The sequence below is a fragment of the Marmota marmota genome, unplaced genomic scaffold (assembly GCF_001458135.2).
Source record: "Marmota marmota marmota unplaced genomic scaffold, marMar, whole genome shotgun sequence".
NCBI classification, from domain to species: Eukaryota; Metazoa; Chordata; class Mammalia; order Rodentia; family Sciuridae; genus Marmota; species Marmota marmota.
The window spans coordinates 2,210,528-2,228,648 of record NW_026000103.1 but is presented as its reverse complement, the minus strand read 5'-3'; the positions used below and the strand labels follow the sequence as shown (position 1 = coordinate 2,228,648).

The window sequence follows — 18,121 nt, the reverse complement described above, 5'->3', positions numbered from 1 at the left end:
GTTGAGTTGAACTGCATTGCTTGTGGTCCTTTCTTTCCTTGTCTTTTCATACTGCTCGCGTTTCTTTCTGCTTGGTGAAACTGTTGTGTTCTTGAATTTTCCCCCTATATATTTATATTGCTCTTGTATAGTTGCAAAGTCTCCCTTGCAGGGGCGGGCGGTGGCTGTGCTCCTCCTCCAATTGGGGTGATCTGTCTATCCCGCCGGCGGGCCGCTGGGCCCCTTCTCCAGGTCGCGTGGTCTGCCTACTTTGCGGGCAATGGCTGAGCCCCTCCTCCAATAGGGGTGATGTGTCTACCACGCCGGCGGGCTGCTAGGCCTGTCCTGCCAGTCAGTCGCAGGTCTGCCTACCTTGCAGGCGCAGGCAGCGGGCGGAGGCTCTGCTCTGCCCCTCCTCCAATTGGGGTGATGTGTCTACCATGCCGGCGGGCCGCTGGGCCTGTTCTGCCGGTCGGTCACAGGTCTCAGGTTTCTTTTCTAAAACTTTCTGAAAAGCTGAGCTTCACCCTGAAAAGTTTCAGAGAGGCTTTAGTGTGCTTTTTTAAAAATCCTACATTAGCTGGGATCTTCTTGGTAGTCTTAACTATCTTAACTGTCCCGAGAGTAATAAGTAGAAAATAGACATTTTTTCCTAACTAAACTGAGGAAAGACCTCCACAGTATCTTTATTTTTAATGATTTCTCATATTTTAAACTTCCAATAAATATTCTATGGGAGCTAAGTCACTGGGGTCCCACCAGTGAATTTGGCAAGTACTCCAAATTTAGATGAAATGTGTTTTCTCTCATAGTGGCCATCTGTTTATCTTTCCAATTCTGGGATACAAAGGCTTAGGTAGACCCAATGTCTCAGCTTAATATTTTGGAATTTTAATGTATCAAAATATGTTTAATGAGTAGATAACTATAATACTGTATATATTCAATTGAGGATAAAAGTTATCAAAAAAAGTTCTTCATGAAGAAATTAGATCAATGTTTAAAATAATTTTCCTAGTCTCGGGTGAAGATTTTTTACTTCAAAAATCATATAAAGAGTAAAATGAAGGCAGATGTTAGACTTTTACCAATTAATACTTGATTCTTAACTGTTACCATGTAGTATGTTATTTTCCAATGTATTACATTTGAAGAAGCAATTTCTTAATAAAATCAGCATAGAAGCTAATTTGAAAAACTATGCAATAATGAATGCTAATTTTATCATTTTTTTCTTATCAATTAGTACAGGGGCATAAACAGATCTAAGAATTTTTGTAAAATTTAATGAATAAGAATCACTCTTCCAGAAGCCCACATAATAAAAATATCTCCTGTTTGTTAGGAATGGCTAACATAAGATAAGTGCCAGGGGTAAAACCACAGTATGTGTAAGCCTTCTAGAGCCATAAAGACACAAAACAACTCTCCAGAAATGTGTCTTTTTCAGGCTTTGCCAATGGCTTATTTCTCCTCTCGTCTCTTCCTCCAGGCTGCCCTATCAAAGGCTATCCCACCCCCAATATCACCTGGTTCCATGGTGGTCAACCAATTGCCACCACCACAGGAGTGACACATCACATCCTGGCATCTGGACAGATCCTTCAGGTTGCAAATCTCAGTGGTGGTTCTCAAGGGGAATTCAGCTGCCTCGCGCAGAATGAGGCAGGGATGCTGGTGCAGAAGGCGTCTTTGGTTATCCAAGGTAAGAACCCATCAGGCTTTAGGGTGTCAAAAAGAAAGCCCACCTGGGAATAAGATTCTCCAGGAATAAAGTGATTTCTGAGCTCCTAGGTACCTAGGCCATGAAAACCAAAGCTGAATCCCATTTCAGTGCAATGAAACCATACTTCTGCCAACATAGCCTTTCAGAAGAGCCACCAGGTCTCTCACAGGAGAACCTGGATGCATCAGCATCACCACCTCCCTAAATCAGTCCTTCTGATCAAATATTACTGTTGCTCAAGACCAAGAAAACACAACTATTTATCAAAGTTAATTATATTTCCTAATTACTAATTTAACTAGAAAAGATCACACACACACTCTCTCTCACACACACACACCACACACACACACACACACACACACACACCACAGAGTAGCCTACTTAAAATTTCATGTTCCCTGTTGATTGGGTTAAAAAATACCTCTTGATTAGAACACTATGGTCATTGTCTCCTGCTGGGGGATGGGATGGTGTCCTGCCAGCTGCACACATTCTGGAGAGTGGTGGGCTGCAGTCACATGCTGAGGACTCTCCAGGCACCATTCCTTTGACCCTGGCAAGGAACAGTCTGTGAGCTTTCCAGGAATACAAGCAAGTCAGAAAGCCCCTGGGTGGGGCCTGGCATTCACTGCACCAGAAGAGTTGTGGATGAGCCAAAATGGTGGGAAGAGAGCCCAAACCAGCCTTTTTATAGAAACTATGGAAGGCTTTTGAGTTTTCCCTAGGCTAGTTCTACCTGTGACCTTATGTGATATGCTTTAGGAAAGTCAAATGCTACTGCATTTATTCCAAAATGGAGGATTCTGTGGGAAGTGTCAGTTTTGTGCCAACATGTCACAAAAGGAGGGAGGAAAGAGAAGAGAAGGAAGATTTTTCTGAGAACATAGGTTTTCCTCTTAAAAATTCACCCCTGCCATTTTGCTTTCCAGACAGGAAAACAAATGTTCCATTTTCTTGCCAGCCAATTATTCTCTGCTAAAAACCAGAATCCAGTGCCTATCTGCAATGAGAACTTGCAAATAAGCACTCAGAGTTTACCAGCCCACATGTATTTTTAATAGCTTTCCTACCATTGAGTCCCAGACCACCAAATAGAAAAACCAGAGAAATAGGCTTTTTCACTGACATCATTGTCTCATGTAAATGAGAACTCTCTAAAGAGGCTGTTTTTTATAACATTTACAAAACTAAAAATCAAGAAAAATTTTACAAAATCCAACTCGAATCTCTACTTTTAAATATGATCATCTCTGATATATTTATATATCTCTGTAGAAAAATTAAGTTACTTTCTCATAAACCAGTAAGAGTACTTTAGTCAGTATTTTAAAAACAGTAAGGGCTGTGGCTGTTGAGTAAGTCTTCTCTGTGTGTCCGGCACTGAGCCTGGCCCTTTACTTTCTTCATATCCAACCCTCACAGTAACATGATCACGTGAGAGTTATGGTAGTCATTTTTTGGAGGAATCATCTGAGGTTCCTCGAGACCCTGGGGCTTGCCTAATAGGTTGGGAATGGTGCCCATCCAGAAGCAGAGCCTCATTTATAAGAACTTCTCCCTCCGCCTACATGCCAACCCCAGCCCCCTTCCACCTTCCCCTGGCCCTGCTCAGAGGAAATGGAGTGAGGGCAGTAATGTTCCACTCTCTTCACCTCTGATCCTCCTCTTATGACAGATTACTGGTGGTCCGTAGACAGACTGGTGACCTGTTCAGCATCTTGTGGCAACAGGGGTGTTCAGCAGCCCCGCCTGAGGTGTCTACTGAATAACACGGAAGTGGATCCTGCTCACTGTGCGGGGAAGGCCCGCCCTGCTGTGCAGCCCATTGCCTGCAACCGGAGAGACTGCCCTTCCCGGTGAGTGTGGCCTCCCATTCCCAGGGTGGGCCCTAACTTACAACCAAGTTCATGGCCAGCCCTTGTCTAGCACTTTGCAGGGAGAAAAGCAATCCAGGGAGCCATTCCTTCCTTTAGGCGTGGGGTTTTCCAGGCCTCTCTGCCTTGCTGACAGTATCCTCAGAATGAGCCCCCTCTCTCAGCTCTGCTTATTCCCTCTCCCGTCCACCAGCAAATAACTACCTGGGATTTGCAAAGGCCTAAGAGGTTCTGATCTGTTCAGGGAGCAGAATATATATGTTCCCCAGGCCCTGGTCAGAGACATCTCCCATCCTGCAGTGATAAACTGACTCTCTGGGATTTTTGTAAGAGAAAGAAATATCTTTCATTGACAAGCTGAGGGGACCCAAACCCTCTTTTTGTGTGACTTTAAATACCCTGTGCAATCAGTGCTCTCTTCTTTTCTACAAATAGTTGCCTCTCCCTAAAGTTGGAATAAATCTCCATTTTCTATAATTGCCTTAACTTTGGATTTATATTCTCTGTATTTGGGCCCCTTATAGAGCCCAGGATAACAAAGAATCTCTGCCTCTTACAACATCTTCTTCATGCTTCAAGAAGCTGTGAGTCCCACTGAGCACCCAACCCCTAGTCTTAAGAAACTAGCTAAAGGTATGATCTCTGGGCTTGGAGTTGGCACTAGCATGGTGCTCTGAGCCTACGGGGACTTGCCTTGGCCCTAAAATGCCCGTTTACGACCTATCTGTAGGACTTTCATACACTGCTCAGGGAACCGCTTTGTGTTTTGCCAGCTGAGTCATAAGGAGCAGCTGAAACCAGGAGAGACTCCATGAAATATGAAACACACTCATTAATATCAGCAGTTTGACTTGCTGACGGGAAGGTTTCCACAGGAATGATTAATGTCCTTTTATACCCTTCCTGAATGGGTAACATAGCCCATACCTCTCCTTTCTCAAAACCCCCACCCCAGCTCCCGAAAAAATCGCTGAAATGTATATTTAGAAATAAAAGTTGATTGAAATACAGGCCTGACATTCACCAGGGATCTAGGGGGCTGGAAGGCTGCCCTTGCCAAGCTGTGTGAAATGAAGAAGAGATCTTTGACGTGCCAGGAACTTTTTGATTTGATTTGGTGATGGTCAGAGTCAATCAGCCTAATTTACTTCTGCAAATGAAATAATAATGGCTATTTCTTCTTTGGTTTCAATGCCCCCAGGAGTTTTAAAACACCTCATGCCTGCTTCCTAAGTGGCTCTGCTCCTGTGGGCTGGAAATTCTGCATGCAGTCATCCCTCTCCAGGGCAGAGGAGCAGGGAAATTGCCACAAAACTAAATAAGTCACAGATCCGGACTCAGAAGGAATTTGTTCCCCTTCCCACTACATGCCTCTCCTGAAAGCCAGATGTGGCGTCACTTGGCTAGGAAGTGCCATAGGTTCACCCTCCACTGGTTTTCCTGCCAGGCAATTTGGGCACATTAGCATCCTTCTTTGCACACAAACAAGTCTTTCTAAATAGGACTAGGAAATCCTCCTTTGACCCAAGTAGCTATTTTCACCATTTCATGTTAGATAAGCCCCCAGCCTTTGCAATCAGGCAATAAGAGGGGTTTGGGTTTTTGTTTTTTCCTCCTCAGATTGCATGAAGTGGCTGAACAACACCACGCCTTTCCTCATTTTCACAAACTGTCCCTTTCCCCTTCTCTGAGAACTATCCTAGGATACATTCAAAAAGCACCCCCTTCATATTTGTATATGGGTCAAACTCAGAGTGTCCCCAGATTATAGCTTGGCTTTATGAGAAAAGCCCATTTGTCATAATCTTGGTCAGTCTCACTTCTAAGAACTCAAATCGTAGCTGGAGCCTAACATTCTGAAAACAAATATTTCTAACACATGTGCAACCCTTTAAGATACATAAGACTCATAGAGCATCGTGGTAGTGGAAAATTGCCCCAGAAAGCAATTTTCTTCGTTTCTGAAAGATTAAACAAATTAAATGGGATATGGGTTAAGGTAAGATAGAAAGTATAGATGTTACCAGACAAAACTTTCACTTAAGTGAGACCCATACCTCCTGGGTCAGGAGGTAATAGGTTTGGCTCTGACTTCCCCAGGAAACTGTTCCTGCTCACAGACTAGGAAGTACCAAAACCACAGTACAGTGTAAGTAGCTAGAGGACTATCTCCCAGCCTTTTGGGCAGCTAAGGCAGCTGACTCTAAATACTCTTTCCAGATGCACATTTCTGGTCAGTGACCCAAGGTATCATTGTCCTGAGGCCGCCGTAACAAATTACCACAAACAGTAGCTTAAAGCAACCAAAACTGATTCTCTCACTGTTTTGAAGGCCAGCAACCAAAAAAAATCAAGGTGTCAGCAGAGCCATACTCCCTTGAAGGCTCTACAGTTGAACTGTTTCCTGCCCCACCCCTGTCCCCTGGTGCCTTCCTTGTTTGTGGCTGCAGGACTCCACCTCCTACCTCTGTGGTCACACCACTTTCAAGGTCATACTGCCTTCTCCTCTTCCCTGTGCATAATCTCCTCTGTCTTTCTCTTAGAAGAACACTTGTGGTGGCATCTAAGGCCTACCCAGATAATCTCAAAGTTCTTAATTATGTCAGCCATATATTTATCTTATCCAAATAAGATAACACTCACAGTTTCCAGGGATTTGACTTGGATATCTTATGGAAGGTCATTTTTCCAAGTAATTACTGTGAAGAGGCCCCCTAATTAACATCTGTGAGGCGACAGGCACAAGGTTCCTTCCCCAGGCCTCACCTTTGGGGCTCCTCTGATGTTTCTTCCTCTCCCCAGGTGGATGGTGACTTCCTGGTCTGCCTGTACCCGGAGCTGTGGCGGAGGCATCCAGACACGCAGAGTTACCTGTCAGAAGCTGAAAGCCTCTGGGATCTCTACTCCTGTGTCTAACGACATGTGTACCCAGCTAGCCAAACGGCCTGTGGACACCCAGGCCTGTAACCAACAGCTGTGTGTGGAGTGGGCCTTCTCTAACTGGGGCCAGGTGAGGGCCACACCGGCTTTTATTTGAAAGGTCATCCTAAAGGTGTAAACCCTGCCACAGTGGGAAGTAAATGCCTCCACTGCCACCTCCTCTGTGACATCCACGCTGTCCCTAATCCCACCCTGTATCATTCCTAACACCCAGGGCACTTGGATCCTTCTCTAACCTTAACATACTCTAACCTTAACACACTGATTTACCAGGCACACATTTCCTTCCTCCACCCTGAGGCCTTTTTGTTCTTGGATCCCGGAACCCTCAGACACCTTCTTCAGACTCGCACACTCTCAAGCCATCTTTTCCCACTGGTTGTGCCAGTGTCCCCTCTGCGGACTGCTCTTGGCCAAGGTTCTCCACTGGTCACATAGTTATAAGCAACCTTTTTAACCACCAGTGTCAAGATCATAACTCCAAGGAGCCCAGGTCAATTCCTCTGGGGTGTGATCAAGCTTAGGTGACTCTTAGAAACTCCTCAGGTGATGCTGATATACAAACAGGGTAGAGAACCATTGTTCTGAGTCAGGGAGACTTGAAGCCTAGCTCAGTCACCATGAAACAATCAACTCCTTTCTCAATTCTCTGCCTAGAAGTGACTTCAGTCCCAGGTAAGCTCAATGGACAGCAGCAGTGGGGGCTTATTTGACCCCAGGAGCTCAGTTATGGAGTTTTCTCTAGGTACAGTGGAGGGTCCATGATGGCTCTACCCATTTGGAGTGAGAATTTTATGTTTGTGATTTTTAAAAGGAGATTGACACAAACTGAGGATTCCCAGGGGGTTGGGGAGCCATCCTAAGCAATGATGGACATTGCACCATGGCAGTAGGAATCCAGGGACAGGGTCCCTGTACTCTCAGTGTTTCTGGACCAGGTGGGACTGAGCATCAGTCAAGAACTCCAGTATACATTAGAGAGACAGGTTTTTCCCTGTCCAGGTATATAAGGCCTATTAAGCATAGAATAGTTGACCTACTCAGCTTGTACTCTACTACTTTACAGTGTTATTGGCACCAAAGAAAATCAGGAGTGGAGGTGCTTAAGGGAAATAATATATACCATTTCTCCAGAAGTCTATGTTCAAACCCTTCTAGAGACTTAGCAGGCATGTAAGAGCTGCCGGCCAGGGCTGATGTTCAGATTTGTCTGGACTGGCACTCATTAGCACAGGGACTATTCTGACTTTGAGGTATAGTTTCATGGCTAGCCAGCTGGGACACTCCCCAAATCACAAACTTTACTGTAGGACCGATGTAACAATGTTTTTGGACAATTAGTAACTTGAAACCTGTTGGAATTGGTTTATTCATGTTCCTCTACTGCCAGCCTTAGGTGTAATCTTTGGAAAACAATCACTTGCAACTTCCTATGACATTAACATGCTGTGTCAGTCTCTAATATAAAGAGCAAACATTCCTGGCCACAGAGTAAATTTGCATCTCTTAGCCATTTGTATCTCAGGTAAACCAGGGGGTTAATGCTTAGCCCGCTGCCCACCGGCCAACACACCTGTCCAGCCCTTTATTTCCAGGGGCTGGCCTGTATGTGCTTCATATTCAGAGCAACATGAACTCCACCTTGCTTCTATGCTAGAGCAAGGGGTGCTGGGGAGGTATTTCTCTTATCTTGAAAAGCCCATTTCTGACAGCTCTCACATAACACAGCTCTGCTGCCAGGTCCTCAAGGCTTACTAGCAGTTGTGAAGCTGGGATTGGGAACAGATCTGGGGACACATGGGAAATGTTTCTGCATTGACATCAAGGTCACTCAAGGGGACATAGAGTATGTATTTGATCATTCTCAGTGATTCCTCTTCCCAACAGAGAGAAAAACGCATAAGTCTTTTCTACATTGTTTTCCCTCAAACTCTTCATCCTTTCTTCTAAAGTCCCTAGGCCAGTGTATATAGAGAATTAACATGAATCACCTGGGGATCTTGCTAAATATGCAAATTCTAATATGATAGGCCTGGGGTAGAGTCTGGGATGCTTAATTTTTTTCACATTTTTATTGGTGCATTATAATTGTACATAATGATGGGATTTGTTGTTACATATTCATACATGCACACAAATTAACTATCATTTGGCCAATCTCTCTCCAGCACTTCCCCCTCCCTCCCCTTAGTCCTTTTCCTCTACTGATCTCCCTTTGATTTGGGGATTCATTCTCTCTCTCTCTCTCTCTCTCTCTCTGTCTCTCTCTCACACACACACACACACACCTTTCTTGTCCTTTTTGCTCTCAAGCTTCCATATATGAGAAAAAACATGACTCTTAACATTCTGAATTTGACTTATTTTGCTGTCATAATGGTCTCTACTTCCATCCATTTTCTTGCAAATGACATTATTTTTCTTTATGGATAAAAAATCCTTCATTTTGTGTGTGTGTGTATGTATGTGTTTATATATATACATATATATATATATATATCACATTTCCTTTATCCATACATCTGTTGATGGACACCTAGGCTGATTCCATAATTTGGCTATTGTGAATTGTGCTGTTATAAACATGGGTATGCATGTATCACTGTAGCGTGCTGATTTTAATTCTTTAGGACAAATACCAAGAAGTGGTCTAGCTGAGTCATATGGAGGTCCGGTCTAGTCTTTTGAGGGACCTTGGTGCTGATTTCCATACTGGTTGTACTAATTTACAATCCCACCAACAGTGTAAAAGTGTTTTTCTCCACATCCTCTCCAGCATTTATTATTTGTATTCTTGATGGCTGCCATTCTGACTGGTATTAGATAAAATCTCAGTATAGTTTTGATTTGCTTTCCCTAATTGTCAATGACACTGAACATTTTTTTTTATATGTTTGTTGGCCATTTGTATTTTTTTCTTTTGAGAAGTATATTTGCCATTTCTTAATTGGGTTATTTCATTTTTTTGGTGTAAAGTCTTTTGGATTCTTTATTTATTCTGAATACTAATCCTTTACCAGAAGAGTAGCTAGCAAAGATTTTCACCCATTCTGTAGGCTTTCTCTTCACATTAATAATTGTTTCCTTTGCTGTGCCGAAGCTTTTTAATTTAATGTCATCCTGTTTATTAACTCTTAGCATTATTTCCTGAGCTTTAGGTGTCCCATTGAGAAAGTCGTCCTATACCTAAAAGCTGAAGTGTTGACTGTATGACTGTATATTGTAGGAGTTGCATGGTTTCTGGCTTAATTCCTAGGTCTTTGATCTATCTTGAATTGATTTTTTGTGTAGGGTGAGAGATAAGGGTCCAGGAATTGGAGTGTGACAGATGCCAGAGTAATTTGTTTCTTTACTAAGCTGTTGTCCCAGGCCTCTGAATCTTACAAGTCTAGTCTCTCTTGATGATTTCCATTGTTCTCTATGGTCACTCACTTCAAAATGTACCTGTACACCTGTTACTTTGGTCCATCTTTGTGGAGAAAGAGGCAAGTGCTGGGCACATCTCTGTTGCCAGCTTGTCTTCCTCCCCCAGCAGAAAGATTTTAAACAAGAGTTGCAAGCTCAGATTATACTCTTAATAGATTACCCTGTCAGCAGTTTAGTGACTGAATTGGAAAGTAACAAGAATAGAGAAAGAGAAACCCAATGTAGGTAAGAAATTATGGTGATCAGAATGTATGCTTTGGTCAGTGGAAATGGACAGGAGATACTATGACAGTGTGATTCAAATGGTTTCAGTGAGCCACTGGCTGTCAGAGAGAGGAAGCAAAGATGATCCTCGGATTTCTGGTGGAACAATTAGGAATACAGGAAAATGAAGATGGTGTGATAAATGTGTAGTATGTTTATAAAATATTCCATTAGAGATATTCTTTAGACAGGTGGGTGTATGAATATGGAACTTAGAGCTGTGCTGACCAGAGTGTATTGGAAGTAATCAGTATCAAGTGATAACTAGTGTCATGGGTGGTATCGCCTTGAAGCATGATCTGAAGAAAAGGCACAAAACAGAAACCTGGGGAACCCTAATCAAACTGTGAGAAGGTGGTAAAGAACATAATAAGAAATAAGTTTTAGTACATTCAGAGCATGATCCAACTCTGTTGTCCACAAGAGACTCTATTTAGAGCTAAGGAAAAAATAAATGAAAATGAAAGAATTTTAAAAGTCCATGTAAATTCTAACCAAAGGAGAGTTGGGGGCGTCTATACTAATATCTGACAAAGTAGGCTCTGTATTGAAAAAAGGGTCGACGATTAATCAAAATTATGGTATATTTATAAAACAAAATGTTGGATATCAATGAAAATGAATGTACTTCAGTTACATACCTGATGCTTCATGAGAAAAAGAAGCCAGATGCAAAAGTAGGCATGAAATATGGTTCCTTTATGTAAATTTCAAAATCAGGCATAAAATTGACTGTGTTAAAGATTCAGCCTTGACAGTGGGTACATTTGGAGAAGAGGAAAGAGTGAAGGGAGAAAACCTCCAGGGGCTTCTGAGTTGCTTACAGTGTTCACTTTCTTCACCTGTGTCCTGGACTGGCCACGTAATTTGTAGGGTTCAGTGCAACATGAAACTGCAGCGCCCCTTCTCCACAGACTACAGCGAATGTAAAGATTGACAGTAGAGCACTGAAGCAAGCAAAGATCCCTTCTGGAATTATGACTCTGCCACGCAACTGGTCTTGTGGCTCCATTCACTGTCAGAGCTCACTGAGAACTTCTTTGCTTCACTCATATTTCTCCGTGCACGCTGTCCTTCATAGTGAGAAGTTATTTTTTTTACCATGGTTAAAACAATAAATTTTGTAATTATATTTTATCATAAAACAAAAAATAATTCTGAATCATTGGTATCAAGGGGTGTTCTTTACATTTCCTCCAACAACCATATCTTCGTGAACAACCTTGTCAAACTGAGCCCTTCAGAGCCAGGAAGAGCAATCCCTGGCCTGGACAGAGGTGTCAGCCCCAGAGGGATGCTTTTACCTTAAGTCCCTGTCCTTCAGTGGTCCTGGATTTCTCTGAGCATCTAACGAAAACTGAAAGAAACCTCTTACTAGAAAAATTCAACATAAATGTTAAGAGTTCATATCCCTGTGGATCCCTAGGGATCTAAAGACTCCTACATTAAGATTCTTTGTTCCAAAATGACCTCCCACTCTCATTAAAATAGAAGGGAGACTGGTGAAGTGGGGGAAGGGGGACAGAGGAGAGTAGGGCAAGGGGAGATACTGGAAAATGAAATGTACCAAATTATGTTATGTGTATGTACAAATATGTAACAATCCCATTATTATTTATAATGAACCAATAAAAAACTAATGCTAGGACATCAATATCCTAGAGGAGTCCTCTCCAGGTGTTCCCGGACATCATGAAATGTGACGGAAAATGCATCTCCTCTCATTATCTTGTCTGTGCATTGGTTTTCTGCCTCCTTTCTCCCTTTATAGCAGAAGGTCTTATTTTTAAATAGGCATCTATTAATAAAGCTCTCCACAAACTTTTTTAAAAAATAAAAAGTGACCTTCCAGGGATGTGTGTCCCCTTGTGCTAACGTGGCATTTGTTGGCTCACGGCCTGCTTCTTTTGCATTTTATACAGTTCTTGGAGGCATTCGTTGCATTAGGGCTGGGTTCTGCCATCTCTGGGGAAAGCTTGGCAAGCACATGGCAAGAGAATATAAGGAGAGACTGTACATACCTAAGTCTGTCTGTGTTCAGTGTCCTGGGTTTGACCTGCAGAAAACAAGGCCAAGGAAAGGAAAGAAATAGTGGACATGGATACTTGGATGAATTTAGGAAGAAAACAATAAGCCAAGTTATCCTCCACACAGAAGGGGACAGGGGCTTGTTTAGATGTCTTCAGCTCTAAGTACATTCCTAGCACATAATGCCAAGTGCTTTTTCATTTGGTTGATCTGGAAGTAGGTTGGCCTTCTCAGACTGGCTCTACACTTCCTCTGGCCTTTGCTAACAAAATGCCCATAGCAAAATGCTCACTGTGGCATAAAAGAAAACAAGCCAGTGAATGTCCTTTAGTTGGTCCAGAGAGGGAGAAGATGAATGATCTGACGACCTCCAATAAGACCTTGCAAAACAATCCTGCATCCCCTGGGGCCTGAACATTGAGCACTTCGCTGACGTGATATGTATTCCTTTTTCTGCTTTCCAGTGCAATGGGCCTTGCATCGGGCCTCGCCTAGCTGTGCAACACAGACAAGTCTTCTGCCAGACACGGGATGGCATCACCCTACCATCAGAGCAGTGCAGTGCCCTTCCCAGGTAAGAAGCAGGCCTGGGCCTCCTCTCTCAGCCCCTGCGTCAGTAGCACAGAAACAAGTGATGAAAGGATGTTTCTTCTCCAACCTCCCACAGTGCCGAGGGTCAGATGCCCTGTCTGCTCCTTTCTATCACCCAGGCCGCTGACCCCACCCAGAGACCGATGGGCCATATTGTGCTTACTGAAGCGGCCAGGCTGGGTTTTCCTCTCAGGAGGATGAAGCATGCAGGGATGTTTTTCTCAGAGCTGGGGGATGCTGCCTTAATTCCAAGGCAGGCAAAGAAGCAAGGTCTACCTGGTGGCTACTGGACCTCCAGGGCTCCGCCAGCTCCTCATTCTTGTTGAGTTCTCTCTAGAAGTGAGGCTGAGATGAGGTGCCGTATTCTGGATACCAACTTTTCATTCCTATCCAGCCCCCAATCCCTCTTACATCTCTTTGTAAATGTCCCCTGAGAAGAGAGCTTATCACCTCTCGTAGGACTCCAGCCCCGGAGGACAGGTCCAAGTTCTCCCTCTGCCAGCCTCCACATGGCATAGAGCTCCTTCTTGGGTCATGTACAGACACAGACATTGTAGAGAAGAGCAGATGGAAGACTAGTCAGGGAAAGAAGACTTTTGTGGCCATTCAGTAACAAAACAGAGATCAGAACCTAGGTCTGGTGATAATGGAAGTTCTTAAGGAGTTGGCTGACCTTCCTGGTTTGGGAACATTATTTTCACATTTGGCCCCATAGAGACAGATCTTAACCCTGCCACCCTCTTCCTGTAGGCCTGTGAGCACCCAGAACTGCTGGTCAGATGCCTGCAGCGTACACTGGAGGGTTAGCCTGTGGACCCTGTGCACGGCAACCTGTGGCAACTATGGCTTCCAGTCCCGGCGGGTGGAGTGTGTGCATGCCCGCACCAACAAGGCTGTGCCTGAGCACCTGTGCTCCTGGGGGCCCCGGCCCGCCAACTGGCAACGCTGCAACATCACTCCATGTGAAAACAGTATGTTCCAATCCCAAAGACCTTTCTGCAATTTCCCCACAGGGCATCGGGTACAGAGGGCAATCCCTAGGACTGAGCCTGAACATAGGGCATTGGATCAGGTACCCCAAGGATTGTGAGCTGGAGCCAGAGTTGAGCATTTACAGGCAGGTGTGTGGGTGTGTAAAGAAGTGTGTATACATTTCCTAGCCACAAAAATGGCAGCGTGTGCCCCAGGGGCTATCACTATCTTCATCCTGGTCCAGAGATGGCCAAGTATTGTTGGCCAACTGCTGGGTAAAATTGGCCTCTAGCTCACCTGCAGACCGGCTGATGCCCAGAGGGGACAACTAAACAATGGCAGTCAGGAGCCCGGCTGCTAGAGAAAGCACTGTTAACACTGAAGCAGCACAGAGTGCTTCCCACTCAGCCACTGGCTCCCCACCCATCGTTGTTTTGCTTCTCATGGAACAAGAACCTGCTGATCATCTCCCTCCTCTCCCACCCTGGGCATCCACCGAAACTGAGCAGAGCCCAGACCCTTGGCATTTGACACTCATTTCACTCCCTCTCCTCTCAAGTCTGGAGTCTCCTCAACTCAGCATCAGCATTTGTGTTCCAACTGGGTAGGAATCTTATTCTGGAATCTTATTCTTTTTTTCTTCCTCTGAATCCAAAACCCAAATTGGAGACATTTTCTGACAAGGACCAAAAAAAAAGAAAAAGAAATAAACAAATGTGGCTGAATTCCGTTTTCCCCCCAACCGACCTTCACTAAGCAATGGATTCACAACATTAAGGCAGATCCCCTGTGAACACACAACCCTTTCCTTATGATGCACTGGGGATGCATGATCTTTGGTGAAGTGCTGACCCACGTTGGTGTCATTCTCTCACCGTGTGCAGAGAGTACCAGAGTGGAATGCAAGTAGCTCAGACTGGCTTCCCAGGTCAAATCAGCACCAGTGATTAAAAACAATAATCTGTACCAATATTGAGCTGGAACACCATGGTGTTGTGTTTAAGGCCTGGTGGGTAGAAAGAACAAGAATCTTAGGCAGAGAATACATGAAAACAAACTTAACAGAGAAAGTAAGGTCCCAGTGCCTTGGGGATAAAGGTTTCCAGCCAGAGCCTCACCTGCATCTCCTTCCACGTGGGGCAGAACTCAGTCCTTCTGGGAACCATCTCAGGGAGGAGAGTCACTCACTAAAATACCAAAAGCCCCTGGGGAAAAGCAAGCAAGGAAGTGAGGTAGTCCCAAAAGGAGGGAAGAGACAGGAAGTAGAGGCAACTATGAAAGGCAAAGAGGGCCCAGGAATGGGTCCCATCATTCAGCCAGAGGACTGCAGGCTGGTGCTGGCCCTGCCGTTGGCAGCCTGGGAGGCAAGTAGCTGAGCTCTACCAGAGTGAGAGGCACCCAGAGGGATGGAGCGCAGTGGCCACGGCAGACCCCAGCAGCCAAATGCCAGTTAGCCTCTGTTTCACATCTCCTTTCTGTCCCCTCCCCACCCCCTCCTTTCCCAGTGGAGTGCAGAGACACCACCAGATACTGCGAGAAGGTGAAGCAGCTGAAGCTCTGCCAACTCAGCCAGTTCAAATCCCGCTGCTGCGGAACTTGTGGCAAAGCGTGAAGACAGGGCACGGGGAAGAACTCTCCCTGGCCACACAAAGGACTCACGCAACCACCTGGGACAGAACTTAAGCTTTGTTTTATTTATTTATTTCCCCCTCCCTCCTCCTCCGCCCTCCCCCCTGAGGACCTCAGCATGTTTTCTCTTTCAGTTAGCTGGAGGACAGAACATTGGGAAAAGAAAAGGACAGATGTCAAAAGGAGGCTGCAGAGCAAGCCAGGCAGACAGCAGCCACTCCCTTACAGGGCCGACTCCCTCCAACCTGGTTCTCAGAGAGGCCTAGAAAGAGAAAGCCAGGGCCCCTGGGAACAGCAGGGAGCCACAGGGTTGATAAAGAATTGGTGCAAACATCAGACAACCAGCATTATTGATGTGGTGTTGATTCTTTGTCTCCTCCTCTACCCACCCCCAACCCCTCAGTGGTGATAAGGACCATCTGAGGCAGAAGCCAACCATAACTGGCTCTTCTCCTCCCATAGAGAACTCAAACACAGGGATAGGTAGTAGTAAAGGAGACAATCACAGTGATGCAGGAACTGACCCAGGAAGGGAAGGGAGAGCATGAACAGAAGCCTGTGTCTGCTCATGTCACAGGCTCTGAACTCCAGAGCACCTGGCAGGTTCAGTGAAGGTGCAGGAGGATGGGCAGAGCTCTGCTTCCCTCAGAGTGCCCTTGCTGCATGGAAGGAGACCTGTCCCTCACAGGGGGAGGTAGGGAGAGTACCCACTCCCAACACTATCTGAGTGAACTGTCCACTTATGCAGCTGCAACAAAGCCGGCAAGAGGTCAACACCTGGCTGGGCAGTAAGTCTGCCCAGCATCTCTTCTTTGAAATCAAGAGCCCCCAGCCTTGAACTACCAACTACTGTGGGCCTGGGGCATATTCTGAGCAGGAGTAGGCCAGGTTTTCTGCCTAAATGGTCTTTGCTACTCCACCTAAGGGCCAAGGATTGGGGTCCCTTTGTAAAAGTCAATTCATACAATCATTTGCCAGAGAGTGAGTATCAGGCTGTGGCAACCATTTCCTTCCTGAGCTGACCAGGGAACAGGGTGGGACAGTGGGTTTGCAGGTGACTGTGGTACACTCTGCCTAATCCAGCAGCCAACTCCAGGGGCTGTGGGTGCCTGACAGAGCACAAAAGCTGCTATACATAGTATTTATGTGGCAGGTTGGGGTGGGGGGATGAAGAGCTGTGGCAAAGCCAAAGGATAGCTCTAGACTCCAAGAAGGTCCTGAAAGGCTTTTCAACCCACCCTCCCCATATGGGGAACACTCCAAACCCAAGGCAATTAACACTTATCAGCTGGAGCGTCTCACGCACTGCAGCAACACCTATCAGCTGTGTTGAGACAGCCACAGCCAAGTCCGGCAGCAAACACACTTTAGGACTATTCAGCCAATTGCTCATTCAGCAGGACAGCTTTGGGCGAGTGATTTTTTTTTCCTTCCTTCTCCCGCTGAAGGGCCCCAGTTTAGTAGGCTGGGCAGCCTCAGATAAGCCACCCCTCACACACTTGTGGGATGCCACTCACCCCAGGGCCACCACTGACATCAAGGCTGCATTTCCCATCCAGCCTGTAAAGTAAAATTTGGGAGGAAGACAATATTAATCTGTGTCCTCTCTAGGTGAGCTGTGGACAATTAGGGTGGGTCTTTTAATTCCTCACCACAAACATAGGCTCTAAGAAATCATGTTACTAAAGATCAATGTAATGTTTATTTAAAATAAAAGAGAATGTTTTCTATGTATATCTTTTGTGAATATTTATTAGGATTTCTTGTATAAAAAAGTGCAATATTAATAATTGTACATTGTCATCCAGAAAAAAAAATATTGGGAGATTTTTTTTTTGTTATTAACTTCCTACAGCTGTGTTCCTGTAAATTCAGTGGTGATCATTGTATTTTTCCTTTTTTTAATAGAAGCTGGTGTTTAACTCTGGATCCATTATTCACTTTGTACAGAATACTTTGTAAAAGCTAACACGGGATGCTGGGGCAACAGGTGATTCATTTGTGTCACAGGAGTGTTTTATAGAATGGTAAAGACTTCTTCCATAGGACTCACATGGTTGATTACATCTAGTTCAACAGATATTGAAAATTGGCAGCCAATATTTACATTTCCTTTAAAAAAAAAAAAAAAAAAACAGCTGTCTTCCAGCTCCACCACATGTCAGGGTGAGGAGTTGGAAATGGGTTTCAGATCGAGCTGGAGAGCCTAGGTGTGGGGTGGGAAGAGTGTGCTCCTTGCATGAGATGAATGTACATGTAATGTTTGTTCTGTGAATCGTGACTCAGCAGTACCGCAGATTATTAGGGCTGCTGGATAATGTGGAAGGAGGCACTTCCTCCTCTAAAACACAAAACTGTATTTATATTTTTTTTGTACAGATAATACAGCTTATTTATTTAAATCTTGTTGTCCGAGTCTCTGTTAAGCTCAGCCTTCCCATCATGTTTTATACTGGGGATGAAGAAAAGTCCCTGTCAATTTGGTGGTTCCCAGCCAGTTATGCACATCTGGCTAAAATAGAAAGATTGCAGTTTTCAGCTTTGCATAGGAAGCTCAGGGCCTATATCTGGAAGGACCAACTCTCTAAATGAACCCAGAGGCGCTGCAATGGTATACAGGCACACATCCAGGCTAAGCCTGTCATCTCATTTACAGCCATATGTGGTATCCTGGGACAGATGACTTAGG

At 44.8% G+C, this 18,121-nt stretch overlaps 1 protein-coding gene across 4 annotated transcripts in view; it reads left to right on the top strand.

Annotated features, from left to right (window-relative positions):
- Adamtsl1 (ADAMTS like 1) overlaps positions 1-17,834 on the top strand; it is a 905,649-nt gene extending 887,815 nt beyond the window's left edge. For all 4 annotated transcript variants that reach the window (XM_048783907.1, XM_048783906.1, XM_048783909.1 and 1 more), the window contains 6 exons: positions 1,472-1,684; positions 3,384-3,564; positions 6,385-6,592; positions 12,705-12,814; positions 13,582-13,802; positions 15,309-17,834. In XM_048783907.1, coding sequence (XP_048639864.1) covers positions 1,472-1,684; positions 3,384-3,564; positions 6,385-6,592; positions 12,705-12,814; positions 13,582-13,802; positions 15,309-15,415 — 1,040 coding nt within the window. In that variant the 3' untranslated portion in view covers positions 15,416-17,834. The remainder of the gene's footprint in view (positions 1-1,471; positions 1,685-3,383; positions 3,565-6,384; positions 6,593-12,704; positions 12,815-13,581; positions 13,803-15,308) is intronic.
- The last annotated feature ends 287 nt before the right edge of the window (positions 17,835-18,121 follow it).